Consider the following 20314-nt stretch of genomic DNA (forward strand, 5'->3'; position numbering starts at 1 on the left):
TTCTCAGCTAGATGGCCGCTTGTTTATCTTCAAGCCTTTAAGAACCCAGACGCTATATCTTTTGATAGCCGGGTGCCATCAGCTTTCTTCACCACATTTGCTTATGCACACATTTTGTCTTCGGCAATCATGTCTGGAAGGTGAGCATCATGGAATGCCAGTTTAATAGAACATTTAACTTTCATAGAGTTAACCTCCTATGCCAGAGATGAATGATAATGATGACTCACTGCCATTGAGTCAGTGCTGACTCATAGTGTGCCCAGTGGGTTGCCAAGAGGGTAGCTGTTTAGGAGACTAGAAAGCCCAGTCTTTCTCCCACAGAGCTGCTGGTGGTTTCAAACTGCCCACCATGCAGACGACAGCCCAACACGCAACCACTCCACCACCAGGGCTGCTCTGAGGAACACAAGAAAAATCAATAAATAATGGAGAACTTTATCAGCATTTAAAATTTTGGCAACAATCACTGAAAAAGATCTCTTTAAGTAAACAATTGCATTTTTTGGCTTCTATATGGCTAAAACTAAAGGAAGTTTAGTGGCCCTCAGTTCCTGCTTCTGCATAATAACAACTCTAAGCCCACTTTTAGAAGTAGAGCATTGGCACTGCCCCCAATAAGAAGCATTTAAAAAGGAACTGCAAAATATTTGTACTAATTAGCAGAATCTTCTTTTGAAATGTAGACATTCAGAAATTACATAATGCGAGCACTTCTAAATGGTGCAAGGTTTTACAGAATGCCCACATTCGCATCTCCTGTGTTGTTGCTGTTCTTCCACATTGAGGGTGCCGGTAGCTGCTCTCAGCCTGCCCACGGAGACGCTTCCCCACGGAGCAGGGCTTGTGGTGAGAGCTGTGTCTCAGCAGCCCGTGGGTGTTGGTCAGGTCTGAATGATAAGTGACATCATACGATGGGGGAAATTCCTCCGACTAGGTAATCGTGCTGGTTACTGTTTCCAGTGGCTCAAGGTTTTAATTCTATTTTTGGAAAACATCAATTAATTAGACCATTTATTCGAATCAAGCATCATTGCACCGATAATGCTGAATAGATATGCTTGGCACTTCCTTTGTAAAATCCGCAGTACCTTATGCAGGTCGCCTCAGCATATATGAATATGTATGTATGTATGTATATATGTATGTATGTATATATGTATGTATATATATATTTTTAAACTATATATATATATATGGCAGCTGCTAATGAAAGATCAGCATTTCAAGCCCACCAGCCACTCCGAAGGAGAAAGATGTGGCAGTCTGCTTCCATAAATATTACATACAGCCTCTGAAACCATTGGGGGGAGCAGTTTTACCCTGTCCTCTGGAGTCACTGTGAGCAGGAAATTAATTTTGTAATTCAATTGAGCAACATGCCCAAAGCTGCATAATTTTGCCCCCATCTTGTTAGACTTTTACAAATTAAGTGAACTAGAGACTTCAAAGGGTTGAAAACTACTTCTCTACTGGGGAATAAAAATAACACACCTCACATACCAAAAAAAGCAGAAGCAGTAATGTAGGCCATGCATAATAATGTAGATTTTTGCTAGGTGCCAGAGATATTGAGTGAGACAGGCAATTTGTTCCCGGAGAGCACACAGTCAAGAGTTAGGCAGCAGACCGAGAAACGTCCCACGCTGCAGTCCTGAAGCGGCGGGGCTCGCTCTCAGTGGGCACTGAGTGCAGCCTGCGTCCAGGGCGACGGCATTTCCTCACAGTGCCAGGAGAGAGGCCCCCGCGGCCTGGTCTGCTCCCTTTGCTGGCTCCTGTGTGCTGTGCTTTCAGGCTGGATTCAAAAGTTTCCCCCAAATTTGATTTCTTTGAAGTTGTTTTTTAATTTAAATTAGCTGTGTTTTGTGGACTTCCTCCCTCTGTACATAGTTCCGGTTGAAAATTTTGCATTTAGAAGGATAGTTATTTGTAAGAGTTAGTCATTCTACTTGAGAAGAATGACCAATAGTGCAGTTATTGGTTATAAAAGTTGAACAAGAAAAGCCAGTAAAGCACATTTCAGACCAGTAGCCTTCCCACTGGGGTGTGGGTCAGTAAACCTTAGAAAACCTGTTTCTTTTTCTTTGGAAGTATGATGCTTTTTAAGTTTTATGTTGACATATTTTATATGTAAAATATATTTATATATATATAAGGATTTCTTTCTTGTATCTATCTTTTATTTTATTTTTCATAGTGTTACAGGTCTCATTGTCACCACTGAAATTAATCCACATGATGGAAGCAAAACCTGTCATTTTTTCAGCCACAACTGCCCGTCTGGACCCCATGATCGGCTGTGCCCACTTTCACAGACTGAGGCTGCACATCTATCTTTTATGTGATGAGTTCCCCCAGTTAGTGGAGACTTGATGCTATTATGTTTACTGTGTATCCTGGGAACATACAGTCCCATGAATGTGCGTTTAAACTTAAGATGATTAGATAATGTGGCCAGGAATGCACACAAACAATGCATAATTTGCAAATACAGTTGGTGCACATTTAATGTTTAATTTTCTTTCAGTTGTATTTGGGGTTAAAGATATATATGTATTTGGGAAAGGAATGAAACTATTCCCTGTAGTAGCCATTCTTCTTAATCCCCTGAGGTGGATCAGCCCTGCCAATGAGCCCCATGGGAAACAGGAGAGGAACTCTCATTGCTCGGTGTGCCGAGCCTCAGTGTGTGTGCACCCACCATTCCTCTAAGTGTGACGACAGGCTTGTAATAACCATCTGTAAATAATACCAATTAAAAAGAACAGTTAGCAACCCCTTATAATAAAACCCAGCAAGGTTGACATAGAGGTACAGTATCGAATGCCCCGTTGACAAGCAAGGCAACTGAGGCACACAGGTGGTGTGAGTCAAGTTCAAAACCAGGTGACCTGACTGCAGTACACACATCCCTACCAATTAAATCAAACTGCTTCCCAATTTTAATTTGAAACTCAACCATAACTGTGCGAGAAATAGAAGGCAGACTTTTATCTCAAAACCCTCTTGGTGAGATTCAGCAACTTGTCTGTGGGTTCACAGCTCAAGAGTGGTGTAGCTGGGAGGGGTCTGCTTCAAACTCTGAGCCAGCAGCAGAGGAACAGCGCCAAGAGAGATGTGAGCGAGAGACCCTTTTCGTTAAAGGTTACTCTTCCTCTGAAGAAGCTGGGTCGGGAAGCCTGCCAGAGCAAGAATCCTGTCGCATAAGGCACCACCTGTGCCTTGGCTGATCCTCAGGTCTGGGGAGCTTCGGCTGGAATCCTGACTCCACCCCCTTCCTTCTGTGTGACTTTCAGCAGGTCGCTCCATTCATTCTAAACCAGTGGTTCTCAACCTTCCTAATGCCGCGACCCTTTAATTCAGTTCCTCATGTGGTGGTGACCCCTCCCAACCATAAAATTACTTTCATTGCTACTTCATAACTGTAATTTTGCTACTGTTATGAATCGGGTCGCCCATGGGTTGAGAACCACTGCTCTAAGCCTTGGTTGCCTCCAGAAAATGTGAATAACTTCTGAATGAAATAACTGCAGCTGCATGGTAGTATAACATGTTTAATATGTGTTCATTTTCTCCCCAACTGAGTGAGAGATAGATAGATAATGTCCATGTGACATACAATGTTTTGTTTTCTTTCCGTAGCACCTATCTAGCCGGCAGAGTGTGCAGCAGAGTACCTCCCAGGTAAGCAGCTTGTCCCCCGCTCTCCCCTCCTTTGAAGAAGTCACGCAGTGTGCAGCTGAGCCAGGAAATGACAGACACCACTGGTGCCGTGCCTTTCATCTAAGGAGCCTGGCCAGTCTGCGCGCCCCTGTGCCAGTTTACATAAGCACGATCGAAAGACTGGACTGAGATGAAAATAAGTCAGCCTAGGAGAAATGGAGACTGTTACTTGAGACAGTAGCAGTATAAATCATCTAGCAGCACAAATCAATTGCATTAGCGTCATGACATGCCTTTGAGAGTGGTTCCCCGGAGACGGTGAGGGCACTTGTGATTCCAGCTGCGTGCTTGCCCACCTTGACCCAAGCCTCCCCGTCAGCACCCCACTAGCAGAGTGCCCATCAGCAGTGTGAGGAGAAGAAGCCACTTCACCTTCGTCGTACTCGTGATAAATGACTGACTCCCTGAAAGGGCACTGACAGGCCTTGCCTTCCTCGTTAGGTGGATACGATGCGGCCCCGTCACGGGGAAACCTGTCGGATGCCGGTGCCACATCACTTCTTCCTGAGCCTGAAAAGCTTTACCTACAACACCATTGGGGAGGACGCAGACGTCTTCTTTTCCCTGTATGACATGAGAGAAGGCAAGCAGATCAGGTAAGCGTGGCTGCAAGTTTGGGTGCAGTTGAGACTGTGTTAGGACCGCACCGACTGGGTCATAGCACCCCGGTCCTCCAAGGAGAGAGCTGCTCAGAGGCGTCAAAACAAGACCGTTACCTCTCATGAGCTAGCAGGTTGGCACCAAGCTCCGGGTGTCGCTTGAAATCCTCAGAGCCCCACCATACGGTGGTGGCTACTTTTTAATTTCTTTCCAATGCTCATTTCCACATGGGAAGCTCAGATCAAAGGCTTAGCAGACTCATCAGGGAGAAACGATGAGTCTGGCATTCAGTGCCGGGGGAAAAGCACACGAGAAGCAGAAAGCCAGCCCCAGCGCACAGGAAGCCCTGAGCCTAATGGAGGGAGGGGCTTCACAGGGAAGTGGACGGATGGCCCTGCCTTCTATAAGGGCATGGGTCCTCAAGGCCAATCCATCCCTGTGACGGACCCACACCTTCTGAACAGAGGGGAAGCTGCCCTGCCTCTGACATTGCTCTTAGGGTTGAGCAGGGGCCAAGGAAGGGGCAGTAGATCACGGATCTCATTCGGGCGATGAGCCCCTGGGCAGCCGCAGTTGGGGGGGTGCTCTCCCTCTTGACAGCTCAGAAACCCAGCAGACAGTTGAGCTTCCCTTCCAGTGGAGGCCAGCAAGCTTGATGGGGATGAAATGACCCTCCTAGCCAAGGTGCGGTGTGAAGGGTCCATCCACTGCTCGCTGGTCATCTTCTCGGTGGGGCGGTGCAAGATAAATCTTGAGTTGTTTTTGTGTTGCTTCGACTCTCCCTGGGTTTGCTGGTGTTTTAAGTTTGGTTTGTTTTTTTTACTTCAAATTTGAGAAAAGTGGTTCCACTTTTTACAATCGGATGTTAAATGTGAGAAAATTAAGATTGGAAGGTATAATAGAGTGCAAAAGAAAAGAGTTCATGCTCCACAATGCCTCTGATCTGGACCCAAAGCAAACAAACAAACAAACCCTACAAGGTAAAAGGGAAGAAAATAAAATGAAACCGAGAAACCGTTACAGCACCACGCTTCACACTGGAATGGAGATAAAATGATAGAGTCTGCTGGTCAGGGTCCGTCCACCTTGCCATCCAGGGCTGTCAGTGTGGTCCCTGGACGCTGTGGTAGAGAAGGCAGCAGAGGTGGCGGCGGCAGCTGCAGGCAGATAAGGCTCTAGGCCAGGGCTGTGTGGACATGTAGGCTCTGACTGCCCTTGTTTTTCTATTAGACCAATGATGTGGTGAACTTATTTATTGTGTGTGTGCATGTGTATATGTGTAGGATCCTTTCGTTAAGTTCAGTTTCCTAAGAAAGGCTGGATCATGAAACAGGGAGAACAGAGCTCCAGCACTGTTAACATGGGAGAGGAGGTCACAGGGCTCTCACTAGGCCCTTGCCTACTGGACCCTGTGGGACCCTGGGTTGTAGTTGAAAATCTAGAGCCTCCCATCCTGAGTGAAGGACTGTGTCTTCTTGCTCTGCTGCTAATGCTCGCACCTGTACCCAGGCCATGTTTGCTGAGAAGACCCAAGCCCAACAGAACCGCCCTGCTGCTTTTGGGTTATGGTCCACAAGCGGCCTCAGGGCCACCGTCCATTGTTAGAGCTCTCAGCTTATGCTATATAATTTAGCCCTAAGAAACTAGAAAGCATTTTTAAAGAAGAAAGGTTTATGACTAAACTATTGAATTGTATGATGTCTGCATTATGTTCTAATAAAACAGTTTTAAAATAATAAAATTTAAAAATGAAGACGAAAAGTTAAAGGCCAAATTCTCCAGTGTTTCTGAAAAAAGTTTTAGTCATTTAACAATCCGGGAATATCAAAGAATTATATCACCTTTCTGTTCAAATAGAGAAATTCTGAAGTCCTTAGTTGAAAATATCACCCAGTTTGCTCAGTTAAGATCTAGATCTGAAACTCTGCTCATTATATAACAGTGAGCAGAATTTTAGATATAAAATTGGTCATTTTTTTTTTGTCTTTCCAGTAGGATTTGTATAGCTGCATAAATTGAAAGGAAAAAAGTAGAGCCTTGAGCTCCGGTGACCAGAGTTAGGCTTTTGTTATGGTTAGCTATTACACCGGTCTTCTGTTTCTCAAAGCAGTCCTCAAAAGTCCCTGGCGGGTGGGTGTGTCCCATCAGGGGGAGAGTATTGACCCAGAGCAACTGGCTCAATTAATACTTTTCGTCAGGGGAATGCCTTGAGCAACTGCCTTTTCAGTCCAGTGTTGGTGATCTAGTCTCTGATCAAATGATCCTCGTCTGGTGCTCGGTTTTGCCTTGACAGCCCTCCCTGCGTGCCAACTTACACAATGGAGCAGCGGGAGCCGGTAAAGAACAGAGCAGATACTTCTCCCCTGTAGACATCATTCCCGGTCCACAGGCACACCTGGCCGGAGTGCATCCTGGCATACATCGATCGCTAAGCACTGGGGGATGTACTGGAGTTGAAGCAGCCGCTGGCCGATCCCTGGTAGCTCTAACTAGTGCTGGTGACTTTTCACTGCTCAGAACAGAGCCTGTAGCTCTGGTGTCTAGACCTTGTCAGCAAGACCTCCTCTGAGTCCTCGTGCTCCTCCTCCTCCTCCGGGCGTCCGTCTTTGGATGCGCCTCAGACCCTTCTGCCTCCGCTTGTCTGACATGGCTTCCTCCTCTCTGCCTGTCCTTTTAAATCAGGTGAAAGACATCATTTTTTGCTGAGCGGTCCAGGCCCTCTCGGGCTTCTTCTTCTCATTGATCACAGTGTCCTGTGAACTTCTACCGTAGGGACATCGATCAAACAATGGGCCCCCCTCCCTCCATCCTCATGGGCTCCCCATACAGATCCCTCACATTTCTCCTCGAGCGGACGCTTTCTGACCCCACGGTCTCCCACCCTGAGTTATTTGTCACCATACTTCTCTTTTTAAAATGCACGTCTGTTCGTGTCAGCCCCCACGGATCCCAAAGCCCCACTATGCCTGTAGTCCAAAAGACACAGCCTGACAGGATTCTGCCTCCCTCTCTAATCCATTCCGTGCGATGGGTCTTCCTTCACTCTTTCCGGAGGTGCCAGTGCTCCTTGAGGCCTCTCTTCTCTGTGGACGTGGGGAACGCCGTCCACCCTTTTAAAAACTCTGCTCTATGAACGTGTTCTCAATGTGCGTGTGCTTCCTCCGCCCCCAGGGCTCCACAGAGCCTAGAGCTAGCTTTAGCGGATCCCTGCCGGGCTGTGAATTAAGCATTGGGCTGCTAGTCCAGGACTGGAAATTTTTTTAATTGTGGCAAAAATATACACAACAAAACCTTCTCCAATTCATCAACTTCTACAAGTCTAGTTCAGTGCCATCGATTATACTTTTTGTGTTGTGCAGCCAGTATTGATATTCTTTTCCAAATTATTCCACCACCATTAACATAAACTCAATGCGTCCTCAAAGCAAAAACCCTGCTTCGGCGCAATTCCACTGTGTTTGCAGGGTGATGAGTCCATATCACCTGAGTGGTAGTGAGGCTTCCCGAGCTTCACCCCGTCACTGCACATCGTGGTCATTGTCTGCGCACCTCGGTGTGCTTTCCTCCCACTGCAGTGGGGCTTCCTGGTGTCTCTCTCAGTGCTGAGTACAGCATTGGAATATCATTAGTATCCAATAAATACTTAGTGAACTCATGAACAAATGGATGTAGCTATCACATAAGTGTCAGTTAATCGTGTACCAACAAAGAGATCATGTAATAGGTTAGTAAAGCTCTTCAGCTCCACAGTATGTGCCCACAGAAACCCTACTTGTCCAGCAAGCTTCCCCTGAAGGAGCTCGGCTCCTGCACCATCTAGTTCTTCTGGTCTCAGGCTCATGGGGGCTGGGGGGCTGTAGCCCATAGTCCTCTGGACCAATTGTTCCCTTGTGCTTGTAATTTTCTTCACGCTTCTTTGTTCCGAATGGATAGAGGCCACCTTAGAGGATTGCTCACAAGCTTTCACTGCCCCAGTTGTTGCTCGCCAGAGTAGATGTGCAACACTTTCTCTGTGGACTATGTTGTGTCAACTGACCGTGTGCCCCAAGCCTCTGGTCCTGACTCGTTCCCTTGAGATACTTGCTTATAGCTAAGAAGTTTCCATAACTATGCTCCCTGTGTGCTCTACCATATTCAGGATACATTTGCAACATACATGAATACATGTGTAGAAATATTCTCTGTCAAACTGGTGTTTATTTGAGGGTACAGTCACATTCTCCATTTCACCCCTGTCTGGCTCATCGATTACTGTCCGTACCGTTATTGTAGTATTGCGAAACACCCCTGTCTGGCTCATCGATTACTGCCCGTACTGTTATTGTAGTATCGCGAAACAGTCACAGCATGTCTTCGTGTGTTTCTTGGCCCTGAATGTTTTCTTTGGTGAAGACAGCATTTACCTCTGTTTCTAACTTCCTAGTGGCTTCCTTTGCCTTGGTCCTTTTTTGCTGACTCCCCACCCCTCCCCTTTATTGTACATTGCCTTCCCCTTCGCCCTAGTTAATATGTGAGTTGGAATCAGTAGCAGTGAATTTGGTTTTTGGTACCTTCTAGTTCAGTGTGTCCCAAAGCGGGTAACAAACACTGTCCCCTGAGACACTCTGCTGCAAAAGCAGATGCCTCCGCTTTATCCTGGATGATGGGATTACAGCGCAGTGTGTCTCATTGTCAGGGGGCTGCATACATTTCTCTCTTATGAACAGTGCTTGGTAGGCCAAGTAAGTTTGGGAGCCGGTATACTCCATTCAGTGATTCACCCTCCCACTCCGGATCCCCATCAGAGAATGTTTCTTTTTATGTTGGAACTTTTTCTTGACTCTGTATAATAGTGGTCCTCACATGGTACCCATTTCCTTACGACTGACTCGTTCCACCCAGCATAAAGCCCTCCAGGTTCATCTGTGCTGAGGTGTTTTACAGATTCTTTATTTCGAGTGCTTCATTATATGTGCCAGAGTTTATTTCTGCATTCATTCATTCGTAGCTGCACATCTAAGTTGTTTTCATCTTTCTGCTGCCCTGAAGAATGTTGTGACGAGCAAGAGTTTGCACATTTCTGCTCTGCCGTTGCTCGTATTTCTCTAGGGTATAGACCAGGAATTGAGATTGCTGGATCACATCGTTTTTTCTATTTCCAACCGTTAGAGGCAGTCTCATGCTGCTTTCCATGGTGGCTGTACCATTTTACAGTTCTGCCCGCAGTATGGGGACATCCCAGTCTCTCCACACCTTCACCAACATTTGTTATTTTCTGTTCGTAGTTTTAAAACATTTTGTTATTATTGCCAAGGTGAGATGACTTTACATTGTTATTTTGATTTGCACAAATCTGTAAGATTTATAAAACTTCTATTAAAAAGTTTTTATAGAAAACTATTAACATCTGGACAACTTAAAGACAAATAAGGCAATTTAAAAATTAGCAAAGGACATGAACAGACACTTCATCAAAGACGACATCTAGGTGGCCAACAAACACACGAAGAAGTGCTTTAAACAAGAAAAGAAAGAAATGCTTGTGCCCGTCAGCCATCAACCTCGCTGCTGCCTAGTTGATCCCAAGTGGGCTTAATGACAACAGCCACACACATTGGCTGCTGTGTTTGTTGGTGGCCTGAGTGTCTTATCTGGTGAAGTGTCTGTTCTTTGCTAATTTTTAAATTGCAGTGTTTGTCTTTATCTTGTCCAGGTGTTAACATTTTTATGTTTTAGAGACTTGTCCCTTGTTTGATTGGTCATTGCCCCAAGTGTTTTCGTTCCCCAGTCTGCGGGCCCCTTTGGACGCTCTCGGGGAACTCTTCTGCTGTGCATAAGTGCCACGTTTTCACGAGGCTCCAGCCATCTAGTTTGCCGTCTGCTTTTGTGCATTTCTAGTTCTGTTTGATCACATGCTTAGGCCGTGTATTGGGACACCTAAGATTGCCCCTGGGGGCCATCAGGTCTTTGATCCGGTGTGAGTTCATTTGGGTATGCACTTGGAAAACGGGCGCTGTTCAACAAAGTTAGAGACTCCTGGCACTGCCTCGGTTTTCAAGTTTGGGGTAATACTTTGTGATTTAAAGTAACTGGCAGAATCTTAAGGGAAAGACAATGACATGAAAATATCACAAGCATTGACTTTTCTCTATTGCAGGAAACTATGGCAAAATATCTTTTTATTCATATCCCTTCTCTTCCGTCATCCATCCAGCTAGACAGTGGAGTGATAAAGAAGTAGGAGAGCAATAGCCAGAATTTAAAATAGTCATTCTGTCCCTAATTTTGTGTCATCTTCCTTCTATAATGAACTCATTGACTTTATTGAAAAAAAATTTATATACATTTTTATAATTTTACACCATTTTTGAAATTTGATTAATAATTACCTCTCAGTCACCTCCCAACAACAAGTAAAACAATTCCTCTTTTAGAATAGTGTTTGTCAAATGACCTCTATTTGATTTGACTCAAAAACACCTGTCTTTACTATTACATGCATTTCCTTGTAAGAGCAGTAGTACTGTGTGGCCATTTTGTCTCCTCTGGAGCACTCTGTACCAATTAGTATGCCAGGTCCTCTCACTGGGCCCTACAGTGAGCTGAGTGCGTGGAAGCCTCAGGGCCCCAGCAATTAATCCCATCCCTTAGCCGGCTTTTGCTGGAGAGCCTCTGTGTGCCAGGCTCTTCTGCCAGGCCTTGGGAATATAAAGTTGCCCTACAAAACTTACTTATTTTAATTACCATGTGAAAACACCAATGTTAGCAACTTGTGCATGGACACTATGCAAAGCAAGCTAAAAGGCCTGCCTTCTTACCCTCCTGGAGTTTAGTCAGCATTCAAAATATCCTTATGTCGAATGAAGTTTTTCTTGAAAATCAGCGACTCCTATAATTAAAGTATAGACAGTAGGTAAGTAAATGTCTTGGGAGCTACATCTGACCACCTCTGACTTCAGTAGGGAAAAGGAGAACCCAGTTTCACATCCACGCAAGGGTGATGTGAAACAGAGGTCAGACAGGCCACGCTCCAACCTGTTTTACCCTATTCTGACACCAACTGCCTCTCCCTGCAGCACACTGCTTCTCTGGTGGGTTTGATCACTTGTTGCAGTGGCCACACAAAATCCACAGACATTACAATGAAGGTAGGCTACTAGTCAGGATCAGAAAGATAAGGACACAGTTCTCCCAGTGTAGCTAGAGCAGTCTTCTCAACTATGCCTCCAGGCACCTTGCTTTCTGATCCTCAGCCTCAACCTTGCAGCCCCTTAGTCTCTGTCCTACTTGACAAGTGTTACAAAGCTCCTTCGGTGCTGATAATGCCCAAAAGGGATGCCAGCCTGCCAGCCTCCTGCCAAAGGCACACAACACAGCTTTCCTTGTTCTGTAGGCCAGGAAGCCTCGTGGTCTCCATGCTGCTCTCTCTGCTGCCTCCTCCTTGGCACAAGGGTCTCAGATGTGCTTCTCTCATGAGTCTCCTTTTTCATCGCCTCGCTCATCTCCGTTCCTGGTCCTGAGGTGACTCCTTTTATACCTAGTGGGATGGAAAAATAGACCAAGTCTCTCATCAGAGTCCGAAAAGCACGATTTGCATATTTCTACCCAGTCATTTAGGGGGAATTAGAGACTGTGCATAGAAGCCCTGGCGTCTTCGTGGATGGGAGTTGGGCTGGTAACCGCAAGGCCTGCAGTGGAACTATGAGCTGCTCCACGGGGGAAAGACGAGGCTTCCCCTCCTGTGAAGAGTCTCAGCCTCCAACTCGCAGGGACAGTTGTGCCTGCCTGCAGGGTCACGATGAGTACACATCGACTCGGTGGCAGTGAGTTTGGTTTCTGTTTTTGTCTTAATACAAAAAGAGTCAAACCTAGAAATTCAAATTGCTGTACCAGATGTGAACATCTGGCTCGTCTATAACCTGTAGTTACAAACCAACCCTGGTAAAGTCTCTTACAATCGTTCATTAGAACAAATGGGTGCCACTTGGTGAGGCATATCAAAATGTGGTAATTATGTTTCAGTGTATCTGGAAATGTTTCTTTAGTGCTTTTCAGTCCTAGAAAGATACACTCTGCTATATACCAAATCAGACACTTGACTAACATTAGATGCAAGCATCCCTAACTATCCCAACTATGTACGAGTGGCATTTATAGACAGATTTTGGAGTGGAGCTCATTTGTACTCTGCAATTGCCAATAGAGGGCTCGGGCTCGGTCAGTCAGTATATTCAGATGAGATCCTCTGTACCTTTGAAATCCCAGGAGCCCCTTGAGAGAAATTCTCTTTTTAAAATGATTCATTGGCACTTTGTTTATTAAAGCATATACAATTTTGTTTCTCCCTGTAGAAGAGGTCATATCCTTAGTGTAGCTGGAGCTTATTCACAGAACCTGAGGCAGTCAGTAATAGTTCTACAATTCAGTCACGATATCTGGACCAAGAGCCTGTTAGTAGGATCTAGCCTCTCCTGATACTTGATCTGGCATGTAGATTCCAACCCGTTGGCCAACATCCTCCCTCACCCCTCCCCAACCTGCCCAAATTTTCTGTGAGATTGAAAGAAATGAGAGAGGTGCTGGTATCCTAGTTAGGATGACTGCCAATAACAGTTTCTTTTTATACCCTGCTCTCTGTCTGTCACTGCCAGCATATGTATCCTCCCCAAAATCACAAGGATCTTAGGAGATTAAAACTCAGCTAGCTCTCGCTCCCACAAAGAAAGCCAGGGATCTGTGGCCTGTGTGATGAGGAAGCCAAGCACTAGATATTTAAGTGAAACTTTTTCTAGTCCTGTCCCCTTTTAAGGATCCTCTGTTGCTGCTATAGGGTGAGCATTAGACTGCTAACTGCAAGGTCAGTGCTTCAAACCCATCAGTTGCTCTGCAGAAGAAAGATGAGGCTGTTTTCTGCCATAGAGATTTATCGTCTCAGAAAGCTGTAGACTTATAGTATCCAAAAGCCCATGTAGGGTGGGGGAATCAAAACGGACTCAATTGCAGTAGGGTTTTTGTTTGTTTTGTTTTGTTCTGTTCTGTTTTCTTGGTAAGTTTTTTCATGTTTATGTGACATAAAACTTACATTGTAGGTAGAATGGTTGCAAATAGGGCTTAAAGGGTTAAAGAGGAAGATGTCACCTGAGGAGTGAGGTGCACTGGCCCAAGCCTGGGTGCTTCCACCACCCACCCCAGGTGCATGCGAGAGTCCCACAGGCAACGCGAACTGTGCATTTGAAGGGGGTGCTGGGGAAGAACCCTGGAAGCACCGTGAACCGCCAGGTTGAAAGAAATACAGGCCGATCGTTCCTTCGAGACGAGAGTGGGGCTGTGTCTCTCCTTATCAGGAGAGGCAAGTCCCTAGAAAAGAGCACCGTGCTTCGTAGACGGTCAGTGGGAACGAGGAAGGCCGCAGCGAGATAAATGGCCCAGCGAGCTGGGGCCGTGAGGCTGACACGGGACTGGGCAGTTTCCATTGTGTGTCCGTAAGGTCACTCATTGTGAGTGGGACCCACGTGCAGCACCTGAGAGCAACCGCGTGTGCCCGGTCTGTTCCACGTCCTACAACAAATAAAACACTGGAAACGTGTGCCCGCAGAACCTGCCCTTCCCGTGGTGGAGGGACAGTCAATAAATAGAGCAAACAGATTACATCTTATATTCAAAGGGATGAGTAGTATGGAATAGAAAAAGTGCAGTCTGAGGGAGAATGGACTGTTGGCCTGTGGAATGTACCGTTTTAAACGAGGCAGAGTACATCTTACAACAGACCGTGGTGCGACTACTTCCCACCGGTGTACCTAGTGTCTCCTGCTCTCTCATCCTTGGATCGCAGAGGGACCTCTGGGCTACTGAAGTGCAGCCAAGAAATGACCTCACGAGCAGTCTTGTCACCCTTGCTCACTGAAGGACAAATGAGACGTTAGAGAGGAGACCTTTGTAGTCACCCAGATGAGAGATGTCAGGGGCTTGAATTTTAGGCTGCTTTTCAGGAATTAGCATTTCTTGAAAGGCTAAAGGAAGCTCTTCAGGAATAGTGGAGGGAAATAAAGGAGAGAGCTTCAGGAATTAATTGGAAATGGCAAAGGGGTAATTATGAAAGGCTATGTGTTCTCAAAATCTCTAAAAATATGTATGATTATATAAAGTAAAAATATTATCTTGAAGATGTTACAGTGTATGTGCATGTAATGCAAAGGACACTTGGCCTAAAACAGTGGTCCTCAACCTGTGGGTCGCAACCTCTTTGGGGATCGAACGACCCTTTCACAGGAGTCACCTAAGACCATCAGAAAACACATAAATACTTCACATTATACAATTACATATTGTTTTGTGCTTGATCACTATGCTTTAATTATGTTTGAGTATGTTCAATTTGTAACAATGAAAATATATCCTGCACATCAGATATTTACATGATGATTCATAACAGTAGCAACGAAAATAATTTTATGGTTGGGGGTCACCACCACATGAGGGACTGTATGAAAGGGTCGCGGCATGAGGAAGGCTGAGAACCACTGGCCTAGAAGATGGTGTGAAGGTAATTTTATGTCTGTAGGTACAAGGTTGCAACATTTCTCTGAAGTTGGATTATATTAACTGAAAAATGAAGCATGTGTAAAATAATGCAAAGACATAAAGCCAAAAGGTCAATCAGTAACTTAAAGTGGAATCCTAGGATATATCCAATAATCCGAGGTTCCTGGAGCTGTGTATAGTTCTCTTTACTCACATTCTGAAGTATTTGTTCATGGTGACCTTCAGAGCCAAGCTCATGTTAAGGGAGTATTATCTTAAATATCACTGAAAAGAAATGAGTTGCCTCTATGAAGCAGTGACCGAAATTAATCAGACTTTCTTAAAAAATTGCTAGGTGGCACGGGTCAAAATCATAGATACTGGAGAAGAAAACAGGTAATTTGTGGAAAACTCTTTACAACTAAATTAGCAATGAAGTTGAATAAGTTTTTCAACTTATGTTGAAAGCTAGAAAATTGTCATAATATTCACACACTACTTTCGCCTTCATTTCGTCCTCAGAGTATTACGTGTGTGCAAAAATGTCACAGAGCCTGCAGTGAGCAGGTAACATTTTCAAAGGAATAGAAGACTTTTTATAAGCTCTCAAGACGGAATCCACTTTTAAGCCAATACTTGCAGAAATGGCTTTATCTAGATTCTGGCTGAACTCAGATGAAAAGTGTCTCTTTTTCCTTGTCTTTCCCTCTGCTGGGCGCCCACCGCCACAGGGAGGGCAGTTCAAGAAGACAGCCACTCTACTCCCACCCCCTTCAGACCACGGTCTCCTGATTCCCACGAGCTACTGATGTCACCTGTCACTTTAAAGTTAATTGTTTTTCAAAGTCTTTTTAAAATTCTTACATACCAACGATTTGAAGATCTTTAGGAAATCTTCCTGTGCTGTTGTTTCCTCTTCACCCTTCCTCAGCTCCCCAGACTTACACTTTAGGAGCATAGACAATATTTGATAAAGTGTCTGACACATTTAAATACTTAATTTAGCTTTCAGGTTGAGTGAATTTTCCGTTCAGGAAGTAATAGAAAATTTCCTATTCCCTCTGAATGTGGTTTGTCATGTTGTTTTGTTCCTACAAGCTCTGCTACACTCCTCGGATGCTCTCATATTGGAGTAAGATACATATCAGATTGAACGGCAAGACGGTGCCTTCTCAAGCAGCAGGAAGTGACAGGAAGTTACCAAATAGAAATAAATATAAATTCTAGCAGCTTTAGCCAGAGGGCTTCTGTTTTACAACAACCCGGGCCTACAGCAATGTGCATGTGCTTATACGGCAGGCGGGAGGGAACCTTGAAACAATTCTATGATTTTTCTTTTTTTTCCTCGGAAATTTTCCTCTTACCTTGTTTTATGCCAAGTGAAAAGGAAGGAATTGTGTAGTGAGTGAAGATATGGACCAAGCAAAATGCTAACATTTCAAACAAAGAACGAACACCCGGAACGAAACGATCCGCTGTCGGTCGTGAAGGGAGGGGAGCAGACCTGGAAGACACTGCTGCGTGAACCACGTGGCAAGTCCCCTTGCCGCCCGCCTCCTTAGCACACGGTACTGGACGAGCGCTCCTGATGGTGCCGTGGGCACATTGTTGGTTGCGGTGTCCTGACCCGAGGGCTGTTGCAGTTAGCTCCGTCCCCATCTGCGTGTTGAAGCCCCCCGCGCCTCAGCGGGAAGACTTGGGAAGTCCTGTGCGTGGAACTCCTAGAGAGACTGCTGTACCTGCCGTCAAATCCTCCTGGAGCAAGAATGGATTTTCTGGGTTTTATCTTGTTCTAATTGCTAGATGACTTTGGGCATGAACTCAAGGTCTTTCATTAAAGACATTATTACTTTAATTATTGCTAAGCGAATGGTATTACATGAGAATTTAGAGCTCAGACACTCTGTTTAAACGTTCTCCCAGTTTGCACAGTAAGTTGGAAAACAGTCAGTGGGTTATCTCTGATTTTCTCCCTCACCATTGTATTTTCCTGTCATAATGCTCAGCTATATACTGAACCTCAGTGGTGTATGTACCTACATCAGATACGTTGTCTGGACACAGTCTGTACCCTTGTTGAACAAGTTCTTGACTAAATTGTGTTTTTCGGCCTTCAGCTATGTATTGTTCCATTCCTTTGTTTAGCATTTCTTCCAGCACTGCCAGGTCTGGCCTACTCTTGGGAAGCTGGGAAGGGTCCGTCTAGGACTGTTCCGTTGTCTGTATCTGGCGAGAGAGCTGTGCATGACGACAGAGCTGCCCCTCGATCCAGAGGGAGAACTGCTGTTCTATCTGGTCTCAGAGGGCAGCAGCATCGCATCTCTGTAGTACTTAAGTTGGCTTGGCCTTCAGCTGAGTCTCAAATTGTGGGATAACTCCTCCTTTGCTCCGAGCTTCCCACACACGGGGAAATGCTTTCTCAGAAGCCTTGTGACTCAATTAGTGGAAATGGCACAGTTGGAGTGACTGACCGCTGTGCTGCCCTCTCTCTCAGCAGGGCATCACCTCACTCCCCCCATGTATCCACCCATGTGCTTCTCAGTGCTGCATGGTTGTAATGGTTAGACTTGGGAGCCTGCCTGCCAGCCCTGCCGTTCTTGTGGAAAATGGTCATTAAGGCAGAAGCCCCCTGGGCCTCCTTTGCCTCAACCTCAGCAGCCCTGGTTTTGTTCTTCATATGCGGAAATCATTACATTAGGACTCTGGTTGTAGCATTCCGTTGATTTTCACGAGAAGAGCATGATTTCTAAAGACAAGGGTAAAAAACAAAAGCAATACAAACATTTCATTGAAATGGCTTCTGATGTCCATTGACCCCCATGTGTTATTCAGAGTAGAATTGCATGGGAGGGGGGGGTGTTCATGGCTGGAATCTGTGCCGCAGCAAGCAGCCCTCGCTGAGCGCGTGGCTACTGGCTGAAAGGTGGATAGCTTCCACCCACCCAGAGGTGCTTAGGAAGCCAGGCCTGGTGATCTGCCTCCAGTGCCTCGTAGTGACGCGCTGGTGAAGAGCGTCAAGTTTTGTTGCAAGAAGGGAAAGCTGGGTTAAAAAATAAATTTGGAGACCTCAGCAGTAGCCCCGGTGCGTCTTTGTGAAACCTCTGTGTGCATTTTTGCTCTCTGTGCTTTCAATCAAGTAAGAAAACATGAAGAACTTGAGAAACAGCCGAGGGACATACCGGTCACTTGGGAAGTGAATCTGTAAGGAGACCTGTGAGAGGTTGGCGTCAACAGGGAAGTATGGTGTGGGAACTCTTTGCCTGGTTTCAAGCACCGGGCAGGTTATCGTAAGGGAGAGGCTAAGTGGTTGGCATTGATTTCGTGAAGTTCCAAGTGAAAATTATACAGATTAATCAAAAGCACTGGGGGAATTTCTTTGAGTTATTTGAAGAGGATACTGCTATTTCCACGACAGTCTAGGAATTTTATACTCAGAGGATCAGAGACTCTTTCTCTGCCTCCGTATCTGAAACAGGCCAGTGTTCATTGACAGCTACCACATCTGTTCTGAAGGGGTGCGTGACTTCTCATCTGTGGCTCAGCATGGGATAGTTAGTATTGACCAGGAATTCTGGTTCAGTTCAGAGCAAATGACCTTCACATTAAGACACCATTATGTTTGTCACAGATTGAAAGCATGGGATTCATTTTCGAGAACTTTGCTCGATAGTATGAAATTAATGTAACGTCACATACTGTTCCTTCATAGCTCGTCGTTTTGAAGACAAGCGAATGTAGAACGGCCCCTGTGCCATTGCCTGCTGAAGCGCTCTCACGGTCCCTTCTCTCGAAGGACACACTACAGCCAATTAGGAAGAAGAACTGCTCACCCAGATGATTTAGAGGGAAAATTGACCTATTGCTTTCATGTGAAGGTGTGGGTACTTCTACAGTCTCGTGAACGAATAGTACTCTTTTGGCCCCAGATCCTTTGGGACCTTTGGAGAATATATGCAGTTACTGAACTCTAGTTGGCAAATACATTGGATCAGCCAGTATCAAACTGCTCATGCAGAATGTATTATTACCTTTCATAATATCAGGTTATGGAGTCGAAGAGATCTGTGAAGTATAACCTGCCCCAGTCAACATGTGAAAGGCTCCAAAAAGTTGCACTGCATGAAAACTTGTATTTAGTATAGAATTTCCCAACATAATTCTTTGGCAGAACAATGACTGCCAAATCATGGAGAGTGGATTAGATAGAGAATCGCCTTCAAATGGCTTGAATTTTGTCAGAAAAGCGTTGTTTATTTATCACATCCATTGGAGAAAATGCTTAGATGTACACCCAGAACCCTTTGAAACACAAAAGAATCATCCTGAGTTCCACAATTTGTGAAGGAGGTCAGGTGAGAACAGAAGCTCAAAGGACTGTAGGCAATGTGAAGCTCCATGACCCTGACCATGACAGGCCTCCTCTCATAACTGACGAGAAAGAGAGAAGTTCTTGGGGTATGATAGTATCAGACATCCTGCCCACCTATGAACTCAGATGGCCCCACCTACTCCTTCATCTTTGCACAAGAGTTTGGTATGACGCTTGCAAACAGCAGCCTGCTTCGTGGGTACCTGGCAGACGAGATTCCCAGAGAATACTCACATGATGGTGAGAGCTATTGGCTCTCTTCCTTCCAAAGAATAGGAAAGTAATGGTGGGCATTCTTGAAAAGACACACATTCCCTAATTGGTTTTATACTCATATATCCATGATGATCGTTATCAGGTTAGCACTTAATTGTGTAGCATTAGCTAGGAGAGATCAGTTAGTATAACTAATAGAAAAATTGTATTGTGGTTCAAACACAATGAAAGTTTTTGCTTGCCTACACAAGTGACACTAGATGGGTGAATTTGTCGTAGGGAAGACCGCATTCACCCACCTACTCAGGGACCCAGATGATGAGCCTTCTCCCATCCACGACACATGGCTCCAAGGTGGCAAAGGGGGAAAGGGGGTGACTTCCAAGCCAAGCCTGAGAGGGAGCAAGACCATGACGGACCAGATGGAGGAGCTTTTCGTTCCAAGGCAGTGAAGTGGTCTAGAATGCGGTTCTGTAGACACACAGACCCAGCTGAGCTTTCAGAAGGAACCTGGAGCAGTCAAGAGTTTCTGACTGACACAATGGCTCGATGCTTCCAAGTCTTCTCCACCAATTCAGCATCTTTGTTTAGTCCAACCTTCTTGTTTGCGCCTTGTGAGCTCATGGATGTTCTGCATGGTAGGACAGTGAGTCCACCAATCCCTTTTACAGTGACTTCATCAACAGACTTCCACACAGCTCTGCTTCTCAGAATTTTCCAGTTTCATCTGCTCAACATTTTTGCGCATCAATTATAGGTCAGGCTCTTGGAAACCCTAGAAAGGTCTCTACTCTTAGAGCATTCATTCTCTTGTACAAGAGAAAGACAGTAAATAAGCAAATAAACAAAAGGATTCATTTGGATTGAACCATTGAATTGTATATGTTAATTACATGTCAATAAAAC

General features: G+C 45.2%; 1 protein-coding gene and 1 non-coding gene across 2 annotated transcripts in view; one reads left to right on the forward strand and one right to left on the reverse strand.

The window, feature by feature from the left end:
- The window catches only part of DOCK3 (dedicator of cytokinesis 3), a 340151-nt gene that overhangs the window by 173874 nt on the left and 145963 nt on the right, over window positions 1–20314 (forward strand). The window contains exons 7-8 of the mRNA XM_045297414.1: window positions 3643–3684; window positions 4165–4319. Of these exons, the coding sequence (XP_045153349.1) occupies window positions 3643–3684; window positions 4165–4319 (197 nt within the window). The remainder of the gene's footprint in view (window positions 1–3642; window positions 3685–4164; window positions 4320–20314) is intronic.
- Window positions 2195–2324, reverse strand: LOC115872138. The gene has a single exon (XR_004047677.1). It is a non-coding gene; the product is annotated as a small nucleolar RNA SNORA1 (small nucleolar RNA).

Source organism: Echinops telfairi, unplaced genomic scaffold, assembly GCF_000313985.2.
Source record: "Echinops telfairi isolate 266 unplaced genomic scaffold, ASM31398v2 ScPeMD7_7420;HRSCAF=8458, whole genome shotgun sequence".
Taxonomy (NCBI): domain Eukaryota; kingdom Metazoa; phylum Chordata; class Mammalia; order Afrosoricida; family Tenrecidae; genus Echinops; species Echinops telfairi.